The sequence below is a fragment of the Prinia subflava genome, chromosome 32, assembly GCF_021018805.1.
Source record: "Prinia subflava isolate CZ2003 ecotype Zambia chromosome 32, Cam_Psub_1.2, whole genome shotgun sequence".
Classification (NCBI taxonomy): Eukaryota; Metazoa; Chordata; class Aves; order Passeriformes; family Cisticolidae; genus Prinia; species Prinia subflava.
The window spans coordinates 1,056,608-1,073,084 of NC_086278.1; the positions used below are offsets into that span (position 1 = coordinate 1,056,608).

Here is a 16,477-nt window from a genome sequence, read left to right on the forward strand (position 1 = left end):
AACGGCCGGGTTTGGGCGCGGCCTCCCCAAGGGCGCGGCCCCTTTAAGAGCTGCGCTATGACGTCATGACGCACGACGTTCCGCTGAGGGAGCGGAAGGTGCTGCGCACCGGGCCGGAAGTGGGTGGTGTGTACCACATACCCGGATGTCGTGGCGGCTTCTGATTGGCTGCCGGAAGTGAGGCGGGGCGCTCCCGCGGATCTGGTGGGGAAGAACCCGGAAGTGCCGAGCGGGAACCGCGGGCGCCAGGTCAGGGCTGGGGAGGGCCCTGCGGGATGGCGGCTCCCGGCCTCTGCTGGGGCAGCTCCGAGCCTCGGGGCGGCTTCAGGCGGTCCCGACCTCTCCTGAGAGGCGGAGGGCTGCGCTGGGGGGCCGGAGGGTCTCGTATGGTTAGGGGGGGTCTGGAATCCTCCAGGAGTCTGGAATCCTCCGGGAGAAGGGGCAGGGCTCCGGAGGGGGATATTCACTTTAGGAACGGGAATCCCTCCGTGGGGATTCGCGACCCTCGCCTTGGGAAGGGCGATCTTCTCAGGGCTGGGCGCTGGGAGCTGTTTCCCCTCAGGACAGGGGGTTCGTCCTGGGGCTCCCCTCGCCCTGCTGTGCGGGGCGGGGGCTTTGGTGAGGGGCTCCTGTTGTGGTACAGGGAAGGTTTGGGGGTGCCTGGGGGCACTGGCAGTGCGGGGCTCTGCCCTGCTCTCCCTTTAGGACTCGGATTTTGGGGAGGGGTCGCCCTCTCCCCTGCTGAGCTGGGAAGGGTCTGGAGTTTGGGGGTGCAGCTTGAGAGGGGAGTGATTTGAGCACTTTATTCTGAGGGGTGCTGTGGGATCCTGGAGGGTTCCAGGGTGTGGCTGGGTCTGTTCTCCCGGAGAGAAAAGGACCGTGAGACGTGGCAGGGATTATTTTGAGGAGGACACTCAGACCTCTGGCGTGGGGGAGCAGCTGAAGCCCCCTCGAGCTGTGGCTGTCACATCCCGAAGGATTTTGGCCCAGGAGCCTCAGGCAGAGCTGGATCCCACAGGAGAAGAGGCTCCTGCAGGGAAACACAGCTCTGTGGCCCTCAGGAAGGAGATCCTGCTCTGGGTAACCCCAGGACGGGCTCCCCTCCTCCCCCAGGCTGTGCTGGGGGCCTCTCCCTCCCCTCAGCCATTTCTGGCACTCAGTGATTCCTGTGGCAGCTCTGGTGGGTCCCTTCTGGGTGGCCACAACAATTGTTGTCTTTTTTTCAATGTGGAAATGAGGCTGGAGATGATTTTGGGCGAGGAGGTAACATAAAAGTAGATTTATTGGAAGATTTCAGGGGTAGTTATGGGAAGGTGTCCACAAAAGCTCAGCCCCGCAGGAGTGAGGATATTTTTATGTTTTAGGAATTTAATTTAATTTTAGGAAATTAATGGGATTTCACAGGGAGTTCAACCCTTCCCTTGGCCCAGCAAAAACTGCTCTTGGTGGAGGAGGAGGAGCCTGGTGGGGATTTCTGGGATTTCTGGGCTCCCTGCCCCTCACTGGTGCTTCCTCCACCAGGAATCCACAGCTCCTGCCTGTGGTGATTCCCATAGGGATCAGGTCGTGGGGCATTCCTGAGGTGATGGGAGAGCCTCCCACAGCACAGGCAGAGAGGGATTGGGATGCATCCTGTTGGGCCAGGATGGATCCTGTTGGGTCAGGATGGATTTGGGACAGATCCTGTTGGGTTGGGATGGATCCTGTTGGGTCAGGATGGATCTGGGACAGATCCTGTTGGTTTGGGATGGATTTGGGTGGATCCTGTTGGGCCAGGATGGATTTGGGATGGATCCTGTTGGGTCAGGATGGATTTGGGATGGATCCTGTTGGGTTGGGATGGATTTGGGATGGATCCTGTTGGGTCAGGATGGATCTGGGATGGATCCTGTTGGGCCAGGATGGATCTGGGATGGATCCTGTTGGGTCAGGATGGATTTGGGATGGATCCTGTTGGGCCAGGGTGGTTTAGCTGAGGTTGTGTGAGGACATGGGTTGGACTCGATGGTCTTAAAGGTCTTTTCCAACCTAGCGATTCAGTGATTCCGTGATATCTGTGATTCAGTGATTCCGTTATTTCTGTGATTCCGTTATTTCTGTGATTCCATGATTAGTTCGTGATTGGTTCCATGATTGGTCCGTGATTGATTCCGTGATTGGTTCCTGATTGATCTGTGGTTGGTTCTGTGATTGATTCCGTGATTGGTTCCATGATTGGTTCCTGATTGGTTCCGTGATTGGTTCCTGATTGATCTGTGATTGATTTCGTGATATCTGTGATTCAGTGATTCCACGATTTCTGTGATTCCGTGATTGGTTCGTGATTGGTTTATGATTGGTTCCTGATTGCTTCCTGATTGCTTCCTGATTGATCTGTGATTGGTTCCTGATTGATTCCATGATTGGTTCCTGATTGATCTGTGATTGATCTGTGATTGATCCCGTGATATCTGTGATTCAGTGATTCCGTTATTTCTGTGATTCCGTGATTGGTTCCATGATTGATTCTGTGATTGATTCCGTGATTGGTTCCTGATTGATCCGTGATTGATCCTGTGATATCTGTCATTCCGTGCTCGGTCCTGCGGTTCCATTCCACGCTCAGTCCCACGGTTCCGTTCCGTGCTCGGTCCCATGGTTCCGTTCCGTGCTCGGTCCCACGGTTCCATTCCGTGCTCGGTCCCATGGTTCCATTCCGTGCTTATCCCGCGGTTCCGTTCTGTGCTTGGTCCCGCGGTTCCGTTCTGTGCTCTGTCCCACGGTTCCGTTCCATGCTCGGTCCCACGGTTCTGTTCTGTGCTCGGTCCCGCGGTTCTGTTCCGTGCTCGGTCCCGCGGTTCCGTTCTGTGTTTGGTCCCATGGTTCCATTCCGTGCTTATCCCGCGGTTCTGTTCCGCGCTCTGTCCCGTCCCCGCGGGCTCTGACCCCCGTGCCTCCCTCCCGCAGAGCCCATCCCGCCCATGCGTGTGCCGATGGCGGGCCCCGGCGCGGCGCTGGCGCCCGAGGAGCGCGTGCGGCGCCTGATCCAGGCGGGCAGCAGCGTGGAGGTGAGCGAGGACGTGCCCCCGCGCCGATACTTCCGCTCGGGCGTGGAGATGCTGCGCATGGCCACCGTGTACTGCGAGGAGGGCAACCTGGAGCACGCCTTCATCCTCTACAACAAGTACATCACGTAAGGGCTGCGGGGCTGGGGAGGGGAGGGCGTGCAGGGCGGCTGCGGGCGCTCCGAGGCCTTGGTGAGGGGGGAGAGCTCCACAGCTCCGGGTGATGGCCAGAGCTCTGCTCCTGAGGGCCCCACAGCTGGGGGGACTGGACAGGAGATGTGGGAAAGGTGAGGCACAAAGCCATGGATACAGCTCTGACCAGATGTGGGAGGGGTGAGGCACAGAGCCATGGATACAGCTCTGACCAGATGTGGGAAAGGTGAGGCACAGAGCCATGGATACAGCTCTGACCAGATGTGGGAAAGGTGAGGCACAGAGCCACAGGTACAGCTCTGACCAGATGTGGGAAAGGTGAGGCACAGAGCTACAGGTACAGCTCTGACCAGATGTGGGAGGGGTGAGGCACAGAGTCACAGGTACAGCTCTGACCAGATGTGGGAGGGGTGAGGCACAAAGCCACAGGTACAGCTCTGACCAGATGTGGGAGGGGTGAGGCACAGAGTCACAGGTACAGCTCTGACCAGATGTGGGAAAGGTGAGGCACAGAGCCACAGGTACAGCTCTGACTGACCAGTTCTAGGAAAGGTGTGAGGCACAAAGCCATGGACACAGCTGGCTTGTGAAAGTTTCCAGAATCCATAATCCCAGAAAAGTTTGGCTTGGAGATCATCCAGTCCACCCCCCTGGCCAGGCAGGGTCACCTGGAGCAGGTGACACAGGGACATGTCCAGGTGAGTTTGGAATGTCTCCAGAGAGGGAGACTCCAGCAGTTCCAGGGCTCTGCCACCCTCCATGGAAAGAATTTCTTCCTCCTGTTGAGGCTGAACTTCTCATGGTTTAGTTTATGGCCCTCACTCCTGTCCTGTCACAGGGCACCAATGGAAGGAGTCTGGCAGCATGTCTGACACCCCTTTGAGATATTGGTATTATGGGAATGAAATTCCTTGGGATCCGGGCTGATCTTGGATCGCTCTGTCCCTCTGGAGCCTCCTGGCAGCAGCAGGAGATTGTCTCAGCCTGTAGGTCAAAGTTTGCAGGTGTTTCCTCACCTCAGCTGGCCTCAGTTTCTCTCTAGGTTGGCTGTGACGTCCCAGGGCTGGGCAGGGAATCCGTGCTCAGGGGTTTTTGTGTGTGGTATCTGCCTGGAAGGATCAAGGTTGGGTTATGCTGCCTCTGCTAATCCACCTTCAGAGGAGAAGCCTGTTTTACTCTGAGGTTACTACATCCTTCCACAGCAGGGAGTTCCTCCTTTGGGACCAGGGACCGCTCAGGGATTTATTTTCACACCTCAGGAACAGAACCCAGCGCCCTCAAACACAGCTGTGTGCCTGTGGGTGTTTCAAGGGATGAAAACTCTGATCTCAGCAACGCAGTGTCCTGTTCCTGTGGGGCTTTTTTCCCTAAATCTGCTTTCCCTCCCAGTGCCACTGGTGTGTGGCTGTGCTGTGCCCACTCTCCCCACTCACCCAAAATAGGGTTGGCATCTCTGCGGGCATTTTCCCTCCCTGCCCCCATGTGCAGGGTTGCTGCCCCTTAAACCCAACACATTTTTCTCTGATTAGCTTTCCTCCCCGCCTCAAACTTCCTGAGCTTTTATGGGCATGGTGGCGAGGGCCTGGGAGGCTGCACGGGGAGCTGGGGAGTGTAAAACCTTCGGGAAGCCTTCCAGGCCTGTTACGCAGCTGGGGCCGAAGGAGAAGCTGTTTAACTAAACAAACGAGCCCAGGCTGTTTCATTGTAGCAGCCAGAGGTGCTGGCTTGTGTTCCCAGCAGCTTTCAAACCGTTCCCCTGGCATTTCCAGCCTGGGCTGACGGAAAACCTTCCCCTGGTGGGGTTCCTGCAGTGCTGACGAACGTGAGCTCCTGCCCGGGGCTGTCCAAACACAGCAGCTTAGTGCCACTGTTATTTCTTCCAGTGAGGATGGAGCTCGAGCAGTAGTTTTGATGTTTTCTGGGTGTCCTCATCCAGAGAGCCCCAGGAGGCAGCGCCAGTTCACTGCAGCCTCTCGTGGGTTTGCTCCTTCTCCCTTTCCTGGGAGTGGGGCCAGGCTGGGGGAGCTGGGGGTGTCCAGTCTGGAGAGCAAAAACCCTGGGGAGACCTGAGAGTCCCTTCTGCTGCCCAAAGAGGGGTTATAAAAAGGAGGGAGAGGAACTTTTTACACAGGCAGAGAGTGCCTGGCCAAGGGGGGATGGTTTTAAACTGACAGGGGGCAGGGATGGATGGAATATTGGGAAGGAAATCTTCCCTGTGAGGGTGGAGAGGGGCTGGGATGGAATTCCCAGAGAAGCTGTGGCTGCCCCTGGATCCCTGGAAGTGCCCAAGGCCAGGCTGGAGCACCCTGGGATAGAGGGAGGTGTCCCTGCCATGGCAGGGGTAGGATGGGAAGAGCTTTGAGGTCCCTTCCCATCCCAGCCATTCCATGATTCTGTGACTATCTCCGGGATTTTTAACACGTGTCCTGTCACTTTGCAAGTCTTTCCTTGCCTGTGGTCCTGAGCAGCTCCTCCTGCCTGGATCTGCATGGGTGTTTTCCTTGAATCACCTCGGGTTAATTTGGTAAAGCCAAATAAGAAAGAAAAAAGTAATAAGACACAACTTTTCTGTAATGTTGGGGCTCCTCAGCTTGCTTGGATCAGCTCCAGGGACTCATGGGGGTGTCCCAAGGGCCTCGAGAGCCACTGGCTTGGCCTGGGCACCAGAGCTGGGCTTAAAAATAGTCCTGGCTGTGGCTGCTCAGTGCCAAACAGCTGCTGCTGGGCTCAGGAGCAGGCAGGGGTTTGAACCAGCCCAAAACTCGTGGCCCTGGGAGGTTTTGGTCTTGCCAGGCATCAGCAGGGCTGTGCATGGGAAACATGAGCTGTTCCAGCCCTTCTCTGCCCCCTCCCAGCTCCTGCCCTGGCGTTCTCCTCTGGCTGCCTGAGCCCTCCTCTCATCCTCCTGCCCACTTTTTTCCCTGCTTCCTGACTTGTGGAAACCCAGCTGTCTCTGCTGGTTTTTCTGTCGTGCCCAGGCCAGCATCTGCTCTTAATTCTTCCTAATTAATCCCTTCCATTTGAATCTCCGAGCTGCTGGCAGCGCTGGGGCCTTGTTGTGTCTCCTCGGCACAGTGACCTACTTCACACCCCCAGCTGGGAGCGGGGACCTCGCCGGGGCTTTGGGAGGGAGCCACGGCCTCTGCAGGGCTCCAGGCTGTGCCCTGGCTCTGCTGATCCTGCAGCCTCACCGGGAGAATTCAGGGAGACAAAAAGTCCTTCCTTGTCCCCGAGGGCGTGGAGCAGCTGGGTTTGTTTACTGCACACACAGAGGTTTCTCAGTTTCTGTGCCCGAGTTTTTCCTGCGTGGCTTTGCTTGGTTGGTTTGTTCTGCTCTCTGTGGCATGGTCTGTTCCCTTATTCCCTGTGCCTGGGCAGGGGGCTGCTCTTCAAAGCAGCTGGAACATCCTCCTGTGGGTGCTGAAGCAGGGCAGGGATTTTGGGTTACCCTCAAAGTTTTGTGGATGCCCAGAGCCAGCAAAGCTCCACTTGCAGGAGAGAAAGGCCTGGCTAAGCTCAGCCTGAGCTCAGCCTGAGCACTCTGTCAGTGCTGGGGACTTGGTCACAGATGAACTCAAGATGTCCCAAGCCTGGGGAGCCTCAGAGAGCTGAGCCAGAGTGAACTGCCCCTTGTTTGTGAGATTTTCTCCTTGTAGAACTCTGTGGAAGGATCTCACTGTGGCCTTCCAGCACTTAAAGGGGGCTTCTAAAAAAGAGAAGAGGGACTTTTTTACCTGGGCAGTGACAGGACAAGGAAGAACAGCAAAGTTTGAGATTGGATGTTAGAAAGAAGCTCTTCCCTGGGAGGGTGGGCAGGCCCTGGCACAGGGTGCCCACAGCAGCTGTGGCTGCCCCTGGGTCCCTGGAAGTGTCCCAGGCCAGGCTGGGTGGGGCTGGGAGCAGCCTGGGACAGTGGCAGCTGAGTGGGATGATGCTGAGCTCGGTCTTGTTTTCCCTCCCCAAAGCCAGCACAGAATTCTCCCTCCTGCCTGGAATACCTGGGGTGCAGAGCCCAAAGGCTCCTGCTGCAGCAGCTGGGGCTCTTGGGAACTTGCTTTTAGCTCACCTGCAAGTTTTCCCTGGCCCAGGTCTGAGTTAATTTCCCATCCTGACAAACTCTCTGTCCCTCTGTGAGGAAGGACAGGGAGCTCTGAGTCAGCTGAGTCCTTGAGCTGGAATCCTGGGATGCTCTCAGGTGTGAGCAGGTGCCCGAGTGCCTTCCTGAGTCACCGCTGTGCCCTTGGTGGTTCAGAGCAGGTTATTAATGGTTCTCTTCAGAACAAATGTGTTTATCCCTGAGGATCACCTCCAGGTGGAAGGAAAACCTGTGTGAGTCTCTCCCTTGGGACTGAGTGAGATCCGAGTGCTGTGCAGAGCTCCAGGGGCTGTTTTGGGATGGAGGGTTCCTGCAGACAGACAGACTGCCCTGGGAGGGAGCACAGGGATCCCCCAGAACATCACTGACTGTCCTGAGCTGCAGCTTCTGTCCCGTTTTTTCAGGCTCTTCATCGAGAAGCTGCCGCAGCACCGCGATTACAAAAGCGCTGTCATTCCCGAGAAAAGGGAGACAGTCAAAGTAAGTGGGGGCAGTGCAGCTCTGGGATGGGAATGGGGTCAGTGCCATCAGCCTGGGGCTTCCGTGGCTCTGGGATGAGTGGTCACACAAATGCTGAGAGGCCTTGGCTTGGCCAGGCAGTTCTGAGCCCTTGGGAGTTCAGTTCTGGGCTCCTCTCTCCAGGAAAGCCATTGTGGGACTGGAGCGTGTCCAGAGATGGGAATGGAGCTGGGGAAGGGGCTGGAGCCCCAGGAGTGGCTGGGGGAGCTGGGAAAGGGGCTCAGAGGGAGAAAAGGGGGATCAGGGGGGACCTTGTGGCTCTGCACAACTCCTGACAGGAGGGGGCAGCCGGAGGGGTCGGGCTCTGCTCCCAGGGAACAGGGACAGGATAAGGGGAAACGGCCTCACGTTGCACCAGAGGAGGCTTAAGTTGGATATTGAGAAAATTTCTTCTCCAAAAACACTGTCCAGTCCTGGCAACAGCTTCCACCATCCCTGGAAGTTTTTCAGAACACCTGAGGACATGGATTAGTGGTGGACATGGCAGCGCTGGGGGAATGGTTGAACTCTGTGATCTTGGAGGTGTTTTCCACCTAAACAATTCCATGATTCTCTGAGTTACAGTTTGAGGGGCTCTCACCCCATTGCACTTGCACTGGACTGGCTGTGGTGTCCAGTTTACCTCCTGTTGAGCACTGGGCTGTCCTTTCTTCCCTGTTCAACTTCCTGCTTTTTAAAGACAATAAGGGGTGGCTGGATGTCCAAAGCAAAGATTTTCCAGGGAATCCTTGGACATTCCTCACAGCCACACGAAGCTGCAGCTCCGCTGACTAGTGCTGACCAGAAGAGGAAAGAACAGCAATGCCTGAGCTCTTGTTTGATGATTTTGGTGGTGGTTTTTGGACTCCTGAGCTGCTCAGGTTTCATTTTCCTTGCCTTGGGGCTGCCCCACACGGATGCTGTGTTTCCTTCCTAGAAACTGAAGGAGGTAGCGTTTCCCCGAGCCGAAGAGCTCAAGGAGGAGCTGCTAAAGAGGTACGCCAAGGACTATGCTAAGTACAAGGAGCAGGAGGTGAGTGACAGGGGACTGGAGCCTGTGCTCCCCAGGAGCCCCTCAGCCTCTCAGGGTTCAGAAGCTCCAGGGCTCCCTGGCTGCTCGGGAATATCCAGTCTGGGTGCCCTCAGCTTTCTCCGTGTTTGGTCCCTGCTGTCCCTGTGGGTGACTCTCAGAGGTGTCCCTGGCTCTGCTCCCTGTGCATCCCGAGCCAGCCCGAGCTGGGGCTGTTTGCCTGGTTTGTTCTCTCTGTCCCAACACCACACTCAGGTCTTACAGTCCAGAAACTCAGCGTGGGCAAGGATCTGGGGCTGTGTGGGCAAAGCAGACACCGCTGCCACCTCTGCAGCCAGTTCTGCTCTGGACGAGTGTAACTTTAGAGACAGGACAGAGGGAAATCAACCTGGGATTGTAATTCCATGGAAGAGGGAGGGTAAAGCTGTGGTTTTCCTGCCCTTGGTCCAGCTGGCTCTGGATCTGTGCCCTGCAAGCTGAAGTTTCCTTGCAGAAAATGCTGTTTGCTGGTGGCCTTTGGGAATAACTTGGGAATGGCTGGGGGTCTGCAGAGGCTTTGTGTTCTGCCCGGGGCTGCTGTCCCTCCCTCTGCTCCTGTCCTTGGGCGTGTTCCTCCTTGCAACAGGAGGAGAAAGAGTGATCTGCACACACTTTGGCTTTGCAGCAACAGCTGGAGGAGGAGAAGACTCGGGTAGCCCTGATGAAGCAGCAGCAGGCAGAGCAGGAGCAGTTCCACGCCTTCGAGGAGATGATCCGGCGGCAGGAGCTGGAAAAGGAGCGCCTGAGGATAGTGCAGGAGTTTGGAAAGCCAGAGCCAGAGTCTATGGATGGACCCCTCATCCCTGGCATGGAAAAGCCCCCCACAGCTTTAATTCCAAAGGTTCCAGTCTCTCCAGTTCACCCAGCAAGTCCATCAGCGGGGACTGTCCCGTGCAAGCCTCCTGTTGTGGACAGATCTTTGAAGCCCAGTGCTTTGGGGAGCACAGAGAACAGTTAGTACCTCTTGGAGCATCCCTTCCCCCTGCTGGGGCTGTGCCAAACACGGCCACTTTCTCTGGAATTCCCTGGTCGTGGCTCCATCTCTCCTGGGGGTTTGCTCTCCTGAGACAGCTGCATGTTGTCCAGTGGGCACTCACAGGGCTGGGGAGAGCTCTTTCCTCTTGGGAATGTGGCTCCCTGCTTTTCCAGCCTCTCTGCTGTTCCAGGGTCTGCAGCCTGTTTGCCTTTCATTGATCCAAATCAAGGAGATTAGGGTTTAGCTCCTGCCTGGGCTGATTTAATCCTCCTTCTGACCAAATTCCTCTAAATATAGTTCCACAATACTAATTCAGACAAGTCCAATGGCTGAGTCTTGCCCAGTGACATGTCCTGCTTTACATAACATTTTCTAAGGGTGAATGGTTTCGTTTTTGCTAACAAAACACTCATTTTGACCCCCTGCTAGAGGATCCTCCCCCTTTCCCTGTTGTGAGAGAGGTGGTGCCTGTCCTTTATCAAGTGTCACAGTGACACATTTCCCTGAGCCCGCCACTGGAAAGGGACTTTATCTTCCCAGGTGGATTTTCTCCGTTCCATCCCCTCAGATCCTGCCCTGAGGGACCATTTCTGCAGCATTCCTGACTCTGTGCTCTCTGTGCTCCCCTGCTCCCCGCAGATGCAGGTGTGGATGTCCTCCGCCAGGTCATTGTCCCCAGGGAGCTGTGCCACAAGTTCCTGCAGCTGGCCGATGCCAACACCGTGCGGGGCGTGGAGACCTGCGGGATCCTCTGCGGGAAGCTGGTGAGGGGACAGCCCCAATGGAGACCCCAGGAGTGGCACAGGGACTGTTTGTCACCGTGCCACGGCTTTGGAAGTGGCTCAAGGACCTTGATTTTTGTCCTGGAATTCTCCAGTGTGGTGTCAGGCTTCCACGTGTTAGGGATGCCTCTCCCTTCCCTCGTTTTCAGGTTAGGGTTTCCCCACCCTGAGTGAGGGGCCAGCCCGAGTCCCCATTCAGCTCTTCTCTCCCATGGGTGACATTCCTGGTGGCAGGCAGCTCCAGGCACTTGTCCTTTGGGTGTCCCAGCTGGTGGCCCTCACGCAGGCGAGGCTGACAGGACACTGTTCTCCCCCAGACTTTGCGTGCCCAGGTTTTGTTGGCAGCTCCAGCCCATCTGCCCTGAGTCACTCCCAGAAGTTTGCTTTGAGACGAAGTTGTTTGATGTAGCAAACTTCCTGCAGTCCAGCTGCTTCCAGGCACTGGGGATGGTTTAGGGATGAGGCACTCTCCCTTTAGAGCTTGGTTTGGGGGGTGTCCAGAACTTCTCTGAGCTCCTGTGGGTGCTCTGCACAGCAGGGAGAATGAAATGGGAAGCAAATCCTGCAACTCCTGTGTCAGTAACTTGGAGCTGCACCTGCAGATGGGTGGGAGATGCATCCATGGGCTTGTTCCAAGGCGTAGGAAATTCCCTCACATCTGGGGGGGTTACAGCCTCCTGTGCTGCCACTGCCTTGCAGATGAGGAACGAGTTCACTATCACCCACGTCATCGTCCCCAAGCAGCTGGGAGGCCCCGACTCCTGCACCACGGAGAACGAGGAGGAGCTCTTCGTCATCCAGGACCAGCACGGCCTCGTCACCCTGGGCTGGATCCACGTGAGTCTCCTTCCCCTGGCACTCCCCTGGCCTCCAGCCCCAGGGGAAGGGCTGGTGGAGCAGTGGGATGGAGGAGAAGCTGCTGCAGGAGATGGCAGGGAATGGCCAGCAGCCTCTGGCTGGGTTTCTGTCTCTGGCTGGGTTTCTCTCTCTGGTACAGTCTCCTTCACTACTCATTTCTCTGATGGAGAAATCCAGGCCTGGTTAGTGTTTGGGTCCCTTCCTAAAGCATCAAACCCTTTAAAAGGGGAGGGAGGAAAGGTTTAGATGAGATCTTGGGAAGAAACTCTTCCCTGCAAGGGTGGGGAGGCACAGGGTGCCCAGAGCAGCTGTGGCTGCCCCTGGAGCCCTGGCAGTGCCCAAGGCCAGGCTGGACAGGGCTTGGAGCAGCCTGGGACAGTGGGAGGTGTCCCTGCCATGGCAGGGGTGGCACTGGGTGGGTTTTAAGGTCCCTCCCAACCCATTCTGGGATTCTCTGGAAGTGAGATCTTGGACATGAAGCTCGTGTTTCCTCCAGCTCAAAGCCGACTCTGGTGGCTCTGTGGGGGCACCCCAGCTCCTCTCCCAGTGGGACACATCTCCCGTGCAGTGTCCCTGTCCCTGTGCAGCCCTGTGCTGCTCTGCTGTGAGCTGTGCCAGCTGCAGGCTCCTCCCTCGCTGCTGGCTGTCCCCAGGAGCCTTTGGCAGTGGATCTGTGCCAAGCAAAGCTGAGTAAATCTCTCGAAAGCAGCAGCTGCCTGAGGGCTTGGGCAAGGAAATGCTGCTGCTCCATGCAGGGTCTGCTCCAGGGCCACCTCTGCAGTGATTTATCCACAGAGGGATTTTGATAAAGCTGTTTCTGTTGGGCTCTTTTAAAAGCACACAGGATTTCAAAGAGCTACTCAGTTTCAGAACCCAGGTTAGCCAGTTCTGCTTGAGATGACTGTGAAAGTTGCCTTAGTTATCAATCTGCACAAGAAAGAGACCCTATATCCTAGATGATGGATCAGGAACTAAATATATAAATTGTACATACCTTTGATTTATGCATGGCACTGTACAGTATTACTGAGACCAATACACTCACATCTGTATTCAATTTTTTTCTCTATATGTATTTATATATGTATTTATTTCCTCACACACAAGCTAACATATTTAACTAGAATTTACTCTACCTTATTAAGGCAGGGCAGTGGATTAAAATGTCACTCAAGGCTGTTATAACCGTTTCACTACAATAAGTTCCTTACAAAACACAATGCAGGTAACAACAAAAGCCAGTGTAAGGCTGTCTTACATGTAACACACAGCAGTCACTACCTATGCACAGACAATTGGACATTTTAATGTATTTATTTATCCACTATCCTGCCACATTCAGGGACCCGCTGGAATTCCTTTGACACTCCTGCTGGTCTTGGCAAAAAACGAAAAACCAAACCCAAGCAGCAAAAGGAGTGAGAGGTTATCAGCAGGAGCTGAGGTGCCTGTCAGGGGTTGTACAGCCCTCCATGGAATGTGATATCCTCCATGGAATGTGATATCCTGGAGTGCTGTGGCACCACTGGAGCTGCACTTCAGCAATGTGTGAAGTGGCCTGAGAGGCACAAGTGCCCTGCAAGGACATTGTTGTGGCTTCTAGGTGTGATTTTTCATGGCAGGAACGTAGAGCTCCTTTTGGAGGGAACTCCAAATGGAAAAGAGGAGCACACGTTCTAGGACAATCCTTAGGGAAAAAAACCAGGGGCTACAAGAGAGGTGGAAGGGACTTAGGACAAAGCAGGGAGTGTGATAGGACAAGGGGGAATGGTTTCCCACTGCCAGAGGCAGGGTTGGATGGGGTATTGGGAAGGAATTCTACCCTGTGAGGGTGGAGAGGGCCTGGGGTGGAATTCCCAGAGAAGCTGTGGCTGCCCCTGGATGCCTGGAAGTGCCCAGAGCCAGGTTGGACAGGACAGTGGAGGTGTCCCTGCCCATGGCTGGGGTGGCACTGGATGAGCTTTGATGTCCCCCCAAACCACTCCACAATTCCATGAATTACACCCCAGGCGTGTCCCCTGTGCCCTGCAAGGAGCTGTGTGTCCTCTGCCACAAGGCTCCCTCGGCAGACACAATCCCTGGGGAGGATTTTCCCAGCCTGCTGTAAGTGCTGTCCCTGTGTCCCTGCTGCAGACCCACCCCACCCAGACCGCCTTCCTGTCCAGCGTGGACCTGCACACCCACTGCTCCTACCAGATGATGCTGCCAGAGTCCATCGCCATCGTGTGCTCTCCCAAATACCAGGAGTGAGTGTGGATCCCACGGGTGGGGGCTGGGGAGGCTTTTCCCTCTGCCTGGGCTGGCAGCCACACCCTTCCCCTCTCAGATTCCTGGCCGTGGAATGTCACTGGTGTCACTGGGCAGCTCCCGTGGAATGTCACTGGTGTGACTGGGCAGCTCCCGTGGGATGTCACTGGTGTCACTGGGCAGCTCCAGTGGAATGTCACTGGTGTCACTGGGCAGCTCCTGTGGAATGTCACTGGTGTGACTGGGCAGCTCCCGTGGAATGTCACTGGTGTGACTGGGCAGCTCCCGTGGAATGTCACTGGTGTGACTGGGCAGCTCCCGTGGAATGTCACTGGTGTGACTGGGCAGCTCCCGTGGAATGTCACTGGTGTGACTGGGCAGCTCCCGTGGGATGTCACTGGTGTGACTGGAGCTGTTTGCAGGGGCTGTCTGGGCAGGAGTTGCCCACCCCTGACAGGGAGTTCAGAGCTGGGGACAGGAGTTTCCCTGGAGCTGGGGGGTCCCTCAGCCTCAGTCTCTGCCCTGCTCGAGGTGAGCAGCCCCAGGCGTGCCCGGGGATGTGGCTGGGCCTGCAGAGGCTCCAGTGACAGAGCTGCTGTTCCTCTGCCCCAGGACAGGGTTTTTCAAGCTGACGGATCACGGCCTGGAGGAGATCTCGTCCTGCCGGCAGAAGGGCTTCCACCCACACCCCAAAGATCCCCCTCTGTTCACGGTGAGTCCCCTGGGGCTGTGGGGAGGGGCTTGGTGTGTTGGGGGCTGCACTGGAATTAAATCTGCACGGAGGTGCTGGGCTGTGACTGGGGGCTGCTCTCCAATTCCCAGAGTGGAGGTGCAGGAGCCTCCCAGGATTTTCCAGGTGTTGGAAAGGTGCTGCAGAGCTCCTGGCTGCAGGAGCAGGTGAGGCAGCAGCCCAGGGCTGTTTGAGGGGGGGATTTGTGTTTGGGGCCTGTCGTGGTCGCTGTGTGGCACCGGGCTGGGCCAGCAGTTGGAGTGACACAAGGAGCTGGATCCAAGGGCTGTTCTGGGACAGGCTGTGCTGGGAGGTGGAGGAGACTCACCTGAGCTGTGAGAACATCTGAATGACGCCCTGTCCCCTGTTCTCATCTCTTCCAGACCTGCAATCATGTGTCAATAGTGGAAAGAGACGTGGTGCTGATGGATCTCCGATAAAGCCTCTTGCCTTGTCCCTTCACAGGAACCACCCACCTTCCTTTAGACCTAGGGAATTGGTGTTCTTCTCCTGTAGCAAATGATTTCTGCCGTGTAGCGATCCCTCCCCTCCCTCCCCCGCGGTGGAATCGGATCCCTGCCCTCAGCAGGAGCCCCTGGAACCTCAGTGCCTGGTGTGGGGCTGGCAGGGGCTCCAGGTGTGGGGAGAAGCCAGCTGGGAGCTCAGAGACAGAAGCCAACACTAAAGCAGTTGTTTAACTCTAATCCACAGCCTGAACGGCCTCCTGGGGAGGTTCTCTGTGACTTGCTGCAGCCCTGAGGTGTGGAAACCTCTTCAAGTGCTTTTGGGACTTGCCCAGTTTAACCCATGCCCCGTTTTGTCCCTCGTTCCGAGCTGCTCAGTCTCAGCACAGCTTCCAGGAGCAGATAAATCTTTCCTACAATTTGAAATCAAACCTTGCTGATCCCTGTGACCCCCACACAAGCTCAGTGCTGCTTCCTGGTACTCGTGTGTCTGCCTGGGGAGGGAAGAGGGCCCAGCCTCCTTTGGGATCCTCTTCCAGTGTTTCAGGCTGAAGATCCCTGGATGTGGCCCTGCTCTGCATCCCAGCAGTGCTGAGGGATGTGTGGGCTTTAAAAGGGATGTCTTCATCCCTTTTCCTGGCTGGGGGATGCCCTGGTGTTACCATGGAGGGGCTGGGTCTCCTGGCTGCCATCACCGCTCTGAGATGGAATTCCAGCAGCTTTGGCCACTTCCATCCCACTCCAGGATGGGATTTCCAGCAGCTTTCACCACTTCCATCCTCGCAGGTCGCTGTGCCTGATTGCTGTGCACATCCCAGAGCAGCAGGAAGCCTGTCCTTGCCAAACCCGAGCGCTCCGTGACGTCGCTGTTGTGCGGGACCTCCTCGAGGTGCTTTAGTCGGGTGCCAAGCCCAGATTTTTCTTCCCCGAGCTCCAGGCCGAGCCCCCGGCCTCGGAGGGAGGGAAGCAGCAGCATTCCAAGGTGGAAGGCAGCTGTGCCGTGCTCCAATCCCCTCATTCCAAGGTGGAAGGCAGCTGTGCCGTGCTCCAATCCCCTCATTCCAAGGTGGAAGGCAGCTGTGCCATGCTCCAGTCCCCACATCCCAGCGGGATGGGATGGTCGGCACATGGCAGGGAGGGGAAGGGGCCGGAGCTGCCTTCCCCCCTGGCACGCGAACATCGCTGTCCCTGTGTCTGTGCCTGCACAGCCGGCACCCCGCAGCTCTCCTTAGACACACGGATGGGATTATCCGGGCTGGGCCTCCTGTGCCACTCGTCCTCTTGGAGCTCTCTCCGTGGGGTGGGGTCCCTTCCTTCGGGGCTTGTTTGCGTGACGAGTGCTGCTCCCTCCTTTCCCGAGTCACTTTTGGCAACAGGCTGGCCCCCGGGGGTGGGAGGGGAGTGAGGGGCCTTTGGGGCATCTCTGGGAAGTTGTTTTCAGCCCTAATTAATTCAAACCATGCTCGGGAGAGGGGTGCAGTATCCGTGTAGGATTGTTCATCCACAGCTCCTCACCCCGAGGGCTCCCCCGGAGCAGCGTGGGGACACAGAGAAAATCAC

At 56.6% G+C, this 16,477-nt stretch overlaps 1 protein-coding gene across 2 annotated transcripts; it reads left to right on the top strand.

Moving 5' to 3' along the window:
* Positions 1-94: 94 nt before the first annotated feature.
* STAMBP (STAM binding protein) lies at positions 95-15,348 on the top strand. Of its 2 annotated transcripts, none has more exons than XM_063420764.1 (10): positions 95-249; positions 2,947-3,172; positions 7,698-7,773; positions 8,729-8,824; positions 9,486-9,813; positions 10,476-10,600; positions 11,318-11,455; positions 13,610-13,722; positions 14,336-14,435; positions 14,837-15,348. In XM_063420764.1, exons 2-10 carry the CDS (start codon positions 2,961-2,963, stop codon positions 14,891-14,893), a joined length of 1,245 nt encoding a protein of 414 aa, XP_063276834.1. In that variant the 5' UTR covers positions 95-249; positions 2,947-2,960; the 3' UTR covers positions 14,894-15,348. The 2 variants fall into 2 exon arrangements, with proteins under 2 accessions (XP_063276834.1, XP_063276835.1); XM_063420765.1 differs by having other exon boundaries at positions 2,947-3,163.
* Positions 15,349-16,477: the final 1,129 nt, after the last annotated feature.

Bases quoted from the DNA above. Each gene is read 5' to 3' on its own strand.
- STAMBP (XM_063420764.1), top strand. From the start codon at position 2,961: ATGCGTGTGCCGATGGCGGGCCCCGGCGCGGCGCTGGCGCCCGAGGAG. The intron at 8,825-9,485 runs GTGAGTGACAGG...TTGGCTTTGCAG, and splicing joins CTAAGTACAAGGAGCAGGAG to CAACAGCTGGAGGAGGAGAA. The intron at 13,723-14,335 runs GTGAGTGTGGAT...CCTCTGCCCCAG, and splicing joins TGCTCTCCCAAATACCAGGA to GACAGGGTTTTTCAAGCTGA.